The 8,486-nt window shown below is 55.2% G+C and overlaps 2 protein-coding genes across 2 annotated transcripts in view; one reads left to right on the forward strand and one right to left on the reverse strand.

Annotated features, from left to right (window-relative positions):
* LOC115080409 (erythropoietin receptor-like) overlaps window positions 1–3,315 on the forward strand; it is a 12,902-nt gene extending 9,587 nt beyond the window's left edge. The window contains exons 2-6 of the mRNA XM_029584550.1: window positions 90–235; window positions 1,107–1,263; window positions 1,646–1,733; window positions 1,842–1,929; window positions 2,235–3,315. Coding sequence (XP_029440410.1) covers window positions 90–235; window positions 1,107–1,263; window positions 1,646–1,733; window positions 1,842–1,929; window positions 2,235–2,891 — 1,136 coding nt within the window. The 3' untranslated portion in view covers window positions 2,892–3,315. The remainder of the gene's footprint in view (window positions 1–89; window positions 236–1,106; window positions 1,264–1,645; window positions 1,734–1,841; window positions 1,930–2,234) is intronic.
* A 2,165-nt stretch (window positions 3,316–5,480) lies between these two features.
* Window positions 5,481–7,710, reverse strand: LOC115080757 (ATPase SWSAP1-like). The gene is made up of 2 exons (XM_029585149.1): window positions 7,431–7,710; window positions 5,481–5,654 (listed from the first exon to the last, which is right to left on the reverse strand). The coding sequence occupies exons 1-2, from the start codon at window positions 7,635–7,637 to the stop codon at window positions 5,502–5,504; spliced, it is 360 nt and encodes a 119-aa protein (XP_029441009.1). The 5' UTR covers window positions 7,638–7,710; the 3' UTR covers window positions 5,481–5,501.
* Window positions 7,711–8,486: the final 776 nt, after the last annotated feature.

Consider the following 8,486-nt stretch of genomic DNA (forward strand, 5'->3'; position numbering starts at 1 on the left):
CCCGGCGAACGCGCCGCACCGGCGAACGCGCGCACCGGCGAACGCGCGCAGCGAGGCAGACGCGGATTAGTTACTTCGTTCCGACACAGGGAAACTTTCTCCTCCCCCTCTTCACTGCAGTGCTGCTGGACGCCCCCGGGAACCTCACCGTGCGGGAGACGGAGCAGCTCGCCAGCTTTTCATCAGCTGGCAGGCGCCGCCCCTGGATTACCTGGACGACAGCATCCAGTACGAGGTTAGCGTCGCCTCCGCCAGCAACACCTCCAGCGCAAGGTAAAGACCCACGGCAGACCGAGCGAGCGAGAGAGTGAGGGAGGGGTGGGTGTGAGTGCGCGCGCGTCCCGCCCCGATAGGAGTAAGAACCGCCCGTCCATCCCTGGCCTGCCTTGCTGGGCGTGCGGCCGCTCTGTGAGCCCAGTTAAGACAATGCCCGGTGGTTTACGGGGTGGAAAAAAAATCCCTTTCTTTCGTTCCCTCTCCTGCTGCAGGGGGGGGGGGGGGGTGGCAGGCATCTTCCGAAGCCGAACCTTTGTGTGTCCCCCCCTGCGCTCGACCTCACGACTTAGGCCAGGGGTGGGCAGTTCCGGTCCTCGAGGCCACAAAGCAGTCTGAGGTTTCAGGATATCCCTAATGAATATGCATGAGAGAGATTTGCATGCACGCTGCCTCAGCTGTATGCAAATCTATGTCATGCGTATTCATTAGGGATATCCTGAAACCTCAGACTGCTTTGTGGCCCTCGAGGACTGGAATTGCCCACCCCCTGCCTTAGGCGGTCTGGACAGAAGACAGCCAGGGCAACCATGGCTAGGACGCCTTTTACCTTGGCTGATTAAGTATTAAAATAAAAAAAAAAAAAATGCAAGCTTGCCAGGTCAAAGCAAAGCCCACAGCCCCCCCCCCCCCCAAATATTAAAAAAAAAAAATGTAATGGGGGTCGCAGTGGATAATTGTAACCTGGCTCCAGACCCCCCCCCCCCCCCCCCCACCCATCCACGCACCAAGGCTGGCCAGGAGATTTCCCTCCACTCGGGCAGTGCCCGCCCACCCACCCCCTCTCTCGTTTGCATGGGTTTCACTTCTCTCCCCCCCCCCCCCCCTCCTAGGTGGGCATCCTGGCCGGTCGCACCGACTGCACCGTGGCGAACGTGAAGGAACAGACGGAGTACAGCATCGCCGTGAGGGCCAAGCCCGACGGGGTCAGCTTCGGCGGCTACTGGAGCGCCTGGTCCCAGCCCGTCTCCCTGCTGACGTCGCCCCGCGGTGAGACACCCCCCCCCCCCCCCTCCCCGGATCCCCTGTAGGTAACAAAACGTGGCAGCCCCGACCGCCGGCAGCCGAGAGCATCGCCCCCCGACTCCGGGGGGCAAAGGTGCCCAGGGAAATCAAAATTTAGTTTATAAAAAAAACGTTAACTTTTGACGCCAAATGTACAAAAAAAAAAAAGTTTATGCGCTGGCATTTTCCACTGCTCCAGAAACGCGGCCAAATCCCCCCCCCCCCCCCTCCCTTGAACCCCGAGTTTGGTGGCGTCTGGCGGGGAGGAGCTGGTGGTAGCCGGCGGGACCCTCGGCCCATCCCTGAAGCCCGCTCTCGCCTCTCATGCGTGCCCGGCTGACTCTCTGCTCCCCCCCTCTCTCCCCAGATCTGGACCCGCTCATCCTGGCGCTGATCCTCATCCTGGCCCTGCTCCTGCTGCTCATCGGCACCGTCCTCCTCCTCCATCACCGCAGGTAGGAGCCCGCGCCGGACCCCCCCCCCCCCCCCCGGCACCTCCCTCCTCCCGGCGCTGCCCGGCTTTTCACCCCCCTCACCTCTTTCCTCCCTCTGTGTCCCCGCAGGTTCTTGAAGCAAAAGATCTGGCCGGTGATCCCCAACCCCGCCAATCACTTCGAGGGTCTCTTTGACATGCACAAAGGCAATTTCCAGGTACGGTGGGGGGGCCACCTGGGGCAGGAGGGAAGAGCCGTCGAAGCTGTTGGTGGGAGGGAAGGGAGGAGACGGATTCCCAACGTAGTTTAGAGTCTCGCACGCTCCCCCCCAAGCCCTATCGACCATCAGTGGGAGAATTAGAATTCAGAGCCTGCTGGTCTGGGCTAGTAAAAGCCTCACCCGCACACAGCACGGCCCACTGGGCTGCAGGCTCTTCCTAGGGGGACAGATTCAGTCCTCAGGCGGCCCCAGTGGCTCATTAGGCCCTGAACCCGACGTTCTCTCTGTCTCTCTCCCCGCAGCGATGGCTCGGACACAGCAACACTTACTTATGGTGGAGCCCCCGCCTCTACGCCGCCGAAGACGTGGCGGCCTCCGTGGAGATCCTGTCGGAGCTCGGCCAGGCCCAGCTCCGGCTCCCGGTCCGGGAAGACGCGGCGCGCCGCGTGCCCAGCCTCCAGAGCGGTGCGGACGAGCGGGGGTCCGGGCCCCCGGTGCAGGCCCGGCCGCCCCCGCTACTCAAGGACAGCTACGTGGCCCTGGACGAAAGCTTCCCGTCTCGCGGCGCAGCGGGCGACGGCGGCGCGTACGGCACAGAAGCGGCTTCGGAGAACCGAGCACCTCGGCAGACGCCAGAAGGCTCCACCGTTGGGCGGCAAAGGGAGGGCGACGATAGTGAACCAGGCTCTTCCCCAAGCACCGGGATGCCAAGTCCCAGCCCAGGTCAAAGCTCCTCGTCAAGCTTCGAGTACACCGTGTTTGACCCGACAGCAGACACCCTCTCTCCCAGGGCCAGGGCACCATGCTCCCACCCTAAATATGCTTACCTGCTGGTCTCCGACTCGGGGGTAGCCACAGACTACAGCACCACGAGCCCCGACCCCAGCAAACCCCAGAGGGGCCACTACAGCAACTTCTATGAAAACACGCCCACCTACGCCATTTATTCCCAGTGCTGAGGTGCACTGCAGCGCCACCTACCGCCGTACGTCTGGGAGCAAATTAGTGAGAAGACAGGGGGGGGGGGGGGAAGGAGTAGTCAGTGCTTTCAGGAAGCGCACTGGATGGCAAAGAGGGCCATTGAGGGCATCTGACTCCAGCCCGAGCATCTTGTACTGCCACTAAACTCTAGGACCCATACCAGGAACGCCGTGGCACTTCCATCACAACTCTCATCACCACAGACGCCGTGCACTCCCAGCCACGTATTAATCACCAGGGACACCACGGGATTCTCAGTCACACATTATCCACCAGGAACACAGTGGGACTTCCATCACAAGCTCTCATCAGATGCACGCTCTCACCACAGACCACCGTGCACTCCCAGGCACGTATTAATCACCAGGGACACCGTGGGACTTCCATCACAAGCTCTCATCAGAGCACGCTCTCATCACCACAGACTGCCGTGCACTCCCCAGCCACGTATTAATCACCAGGGACACCACGAGATTCTCAGTCACCATTATCCACCAGGAACACCGTGGGACTTCCATCACAAGCTCTCATCGGATGCACGCTCTCACCACAGACCACCGTGCACTCCCAGCCAACGTATTAATCACCAGGGACACCACGGGATTCTCAGTCACACATTATCCACCAGGAACACCGTGGGACTTCCATCACAAGCTCTCATCAGATGCACGCTCTCATCACTACAGACGCCGGTGCACTCCCAGCCACGTATTAATCACCAGGGACACCACGGGATTCTCAGTCACACATTATCCAACCAGGAACACCGCGTGACTTCCAGTTGCATATTGTCTCACTGTTATTTCTACCTCCGGGGAATCAGATCCCAGAAGATGCATAAACATGATGCAACCTCAGTGCACGGATGTTTGCCTCAATCTTTCATCCTTGTTATACATTACCAAGAACTTTTGAGTTAGAATAAATAAAATATTTGTCTTGCAAAATGCAGCTAGAAAAACAAAGTCTATCACCAAACAGTTTTTTTTTTTATTTTTTACAGTTTTATATTTTGTACAAATGAATTCTCTGTTGTCCTGTTTTGATTCTCTACCTTGCCGTTCTTCTCTCCTTCTCTTACTCTCTCTCCCCCCTCATAGTCTCTTATTGAGACATTCTGATAACTATATAGTGCTGAATACTGCCAGTAAGATGCCAAACCTGCAGGCTTAAAAATTGTTTGTTGTGCTAAATATCTGTAGGAAAATGTTTATTTTGTAAATTCTAAGACAAAATCCAGGCTTCGCAGCAGAGAACATCCATCTGGTTTATAAGTGTATAAGGTGCACCAGTCCTACCTAATGGCAAATGAAATATTTGAAAATAATATTTTTGGTACAATTTCTTTTTTTTTTTATTACAATAAAGAGTTTTTTTGGTTTTTTTTTTTATATATCCGACTCTTGTGCCTGAATTTGCTGGGGGGGGGGGGGGTAAAAGATGTTTCCAGCAGAACAAAAAAAACAAACCCAACGCACTCACCACCCCCAGATTCCTGTAGACGCTGGAGAGAGGCAGCATCTCCGCGGAATCCAAACGGCAACAGAAACCTCCTCCTGGCAGAGGTGTCCGGTAGCACCACAGCTGACCGGGGCATGGACCTTCCCCCACGCCCAAATTCAAAGGTCTGCACCCCTACAATGCAAACTTAAACCCAAGGGAGGATACGAACGGCCAACGAATGGAGGGCGGCAGAGGTCCAGACTTTAGGCTGTCATAACATAATGGGCAAGCTAACCCCGTGTTCAACTAGTAGGGCTGTCCTGCGTTCGGTTTGTTTTTTTGCTGATCCATTGCCTGGCTTTCCTCCCACTGCATGCTGAGACTCGCAGTTTGTAATTATGGATGCGGGGATTAAAAAAAAAAAAAACATCCCCATGCACGCAATGAAAGATAAAGCAAAGACTGGATCAGCACATGCTGAAAAAAATTGCTTTATTTATTTTAATTTTATCATTATTGCGTTTGTATTATTATAACTCTAGAAGGATGGCCATAAAACATTTTCTTCCAAGGTCATGAACTCGGTGAGTGCTGCTCCCATGCATTAAGGAAGGATGCCAGCAAATTCTTTGCAAGTGCAAAAGTCTGTACAGCTTCACACCACATGAACCTTTTATTCGGGGTGACCTAAAACCGCCACAACTCCAACCCTGTCGGTCTTTCTGCCCCCCTCCCCCCTGGTGTTTACCCTCTTGCTCCTCAGTCAGGAGAGGATGCTGGGCCGCTGCGGCTGGGGAAATTTCCGGTTGTCCATCGGGCCGGATCCATATCATCCACTCCCGCCTCGCTGGCATCAGGCTGCGTCCCTGGCATATTCCTGAAGGAGGCCCGGAAAAGCTTCACATCCTCGCCTTCCGCCTCCTCCCCCCCCAGTCTGTCCGAATCCGCCCTCAGCTGGCACATCTCGGGGAAGTAACGCTCGAGAACCGCGAGCAGCAAGGGACCTTCCGCCTCCTCTTCCCCGGGACTCGCACGGAGACCAGGAGGTGGCAGCTGCCACAGCAGGCGTCGCTGCCAGCGGCTCCGGAGGCTGCCCGGAGCTTTTGGGTGAAGTAGGGCAGCGGTGTCCACCAGCAGGGCAGAGATCAGGGCACCTCCTGCTGGCCACCGTCGTGGCTCAGGTATTCCTCCAGTCCGTCCAACAGGATCAAGGAAGGGAAAGCTTGACCGTGCTCATGCAGGGAGGCCACGACCTTCAGCAGTTCCTCTGAGGACCGAGGATAGAGGAAGTGAATTTTCTAAAAATCAATTAAAAAAATAATGCCATAATTTGAGAACCCACGGTGCTGCGCCTAATTAATCACAAACCTGCAAGGTCCTGCTCCCAAAAATGTATTAAGCTGAGAGTTGGAACAGAAACAACCTTCCCAGCAGTCTCCAACCGGCCCAGGCCATGAGAATAATGAGTAACTGGCTCGGCCGTTTCCTGCCAGGTGCATCCACTCCTGGTTTTATCCGCACTGCGCATGAGGCCTTGTATTCTTTGTACTTCCTTAAGAAAGAAGAAAACTACAGGTCCCATGTATGCAACAGGGTACACCCAGGACCGGATCTGCTTAAACCTGCCAAAACCACCAAAATCCCAGTGCTGAGTCCAGGAGGCATCAGCTTACCCATTCCTAGGAGCTACTCTTATTAATACTTTAGGAAACTCGTGCACTCGATAAGAAAAACACCTTACAAAGGAGAAATGCGCTGGCCAGATTAACCACATTAAGTACACAGGCTCTCAACATTGGCCCCTTGGGGGCTGATTTTCCCAGTAACCAAAGCGTGCACATTAGACTGGGTGGGTGCTAGCCCAGGGGCTGGCCTGAATAAGCGATTTCACTGCCAGCGGATTAGCAGCCGGAGCTTACCCAGGCCTCAGGAGAAGGTGTGAATGACCATATGGTGCACTCTGGGACATGAAGGCCAGATGGTTTTTCAATAGATGGAAACAATACACAGCCTATAAATTTAAACTGCTTCCCGCTAAAAAATAAGAGCTTCCCAGGACTGACAGTGCTTGCATTCTCACCATAACACAGAACTAGAAGTCAAAAAAGGCAAATAAGCGTTAAGTATTATTAGAAAACAAATGTTAAATTTATACTCCGCTTTTCGGCAGAGGATATCATAATACATCCATGGCATCATCACACCTTGAGTATTGTGTAGAGTACTGGTTGCCCCATCTCAAAACTGACATAGCGGAACTAGAAAAGGTGCAGAGAAGTGTGACCAAAATAATTAAAAAACTGTAAGAGCTTCTTAATATCCCTCTTCCTTCCAGCCCGATTACAGTAACTGGAAAGGCATGTGCCTTTCTTCTGTTAAGTCATAATAACAGGTCTAACGCAGAAAGCATAGGATACAATCTTCCCTTCTGACAGCAAACGTCATTTGCACTAATCTCACCTAACTTGCGTGCCTAAGGGACTTCCAATTAAAGTCAACCCATGGGAGAGGTGCAGATCAGAACGGTATGTCCCCCTGCACTGTTTAACCAAGGGCTAGGACTGGGGACATCCAGTGGGGACCCTAGGGGGTCTCTACGCTAGAACAAGAGTAAACTATGAAGCTATTAGGGGACACATTAAACAAAACAAAATCAGAAAAAGGTTTTCCATTCAGTGACAAACCGTGGAATTTGTTGCCAGAGGATGTGGTGAAAGCTGTTAGCATAGCTGGGGTTTAAAAAGGGCTTAGACGAGTTCCTGGAGAAAAGGTCCAGAAACCACTCTTAGCCAGGTAGGCTTGGGAAGCCCCTGCTTATGGGGGAGAAGAGGTGGATCTAGCGGATACATAAGAACGCGCCATGCTGGGTCAGACCAAGGGTCCACGAGCTCAGCATCCTATGTGCAACAGAGGCCAAGCCGGGTCACGAGCGCCGGACAGGAGCCCAGGTCCACTTTCTCATTCTGCCATATCTTTCTTGGGGAGAGGGACTGCACCGGGGCCTTGCACTGCGCTGATGCATTCTGGGACGTGTAGGCATAAGGAGCTTCCGGTATCCCCCCGCCTCCCCTTACCTTCAGCGTGAGCGGGTCCCGTCCGCCCCCGGGCAGGCTTCGCAGCGGCCTCCTGGCCAGGAAGAGCACCGTCCGCCCGTCCTCCGCAGCCGCCCGTAAGGCCGCCAGGCACAGCAGCGCCGTCTTGCCGCTGCGCCGCTCCCCCAGCAGGAGGCAGCGAGGCCCGGCCGGGGAGGAGCCGAACAGCCGACGCAGCGAGCAGGCCATGCGTTCGCCCCACTTCCGGCTTCCGATTGGCGCAGGCTGAGCTGAAGGCTCCTCGCTTCCGGTCCCTTGCTCGAGCGCCACGCCCCCTTCCTTCCGATTGGCGCATGCTGAAGGCTCCTCGCTTCCGGTCCCTTTGCTCGAGCGCCACGCCCCCTTCCTTCTGATTGGCGCCGGGGGGCCAGGGTATAAATTACGACTAAAGGAAAGCACCCGCTGCTTGCTCCACTCGCTCTCTGATTGGCGCAGGGCTCCGAGTAGGCGGAGAGAAGAGGGGCGGTGACCACGCACGCTCCCCTCGTGCACTGCAGAGCCTTTTCCCCGGGGAATCGCATTTACCCGCCCACCGGCGGGGGGGGCGGGGCATTAGGTGTTTTTTAGGACTGCACTTTAGGGAGACTAATCTGCTCCTCCCCACAGGCGCATGCGGGGCTGTTGCAAAGGGTGGGCGAGCAGGGCAGCCACCGTGGGCGTCAAAGCAGAGAGGGCGTCACCTCAGCCTTCTGAGGCTGTGAAGCTGCCGGTCCATGAGGCCAGGGAATGGGGAGGCTGAAAGCAATTTGGATCGGGCTTTAGATTTAATTACTTGCCTGTTCTAAATCCGTTTTGTCCTGCAATTACCATCTGTCAGGCCCATACAGTAAAGTGGGGCCGCGGTTACCCCGCTCCTAACCCGCTTTCTACTCACTGTCCGGCCGCGTTAGCCCTTCCTGCAATACACTATCCCCTTTAACCCATCCTTACCGCCTCTTTAAATCCCCGGGTAACCCCTTCCGCACGCGGTATGTATATTAGATGTAAACCATTGAATTAGCTATTCCCTCCCATACAGTAACGCGCGCCCTGACTATC

This window comes from Rhinatrema bivittatum, chromosome 19, assembly GCF_901001135.1.
Source record: "Rhinatrema bivittatum chromosome 19, aRhiBiv1.1, whole genome shotgun sequence".
Classification (NCBI taxonomy): Eukaryota; Metazoa; Chordata; class Amphibia; order Gymnophiona; family Rhinatrematidae; genus Rhinatrema; species Rhinatrema bivittatum.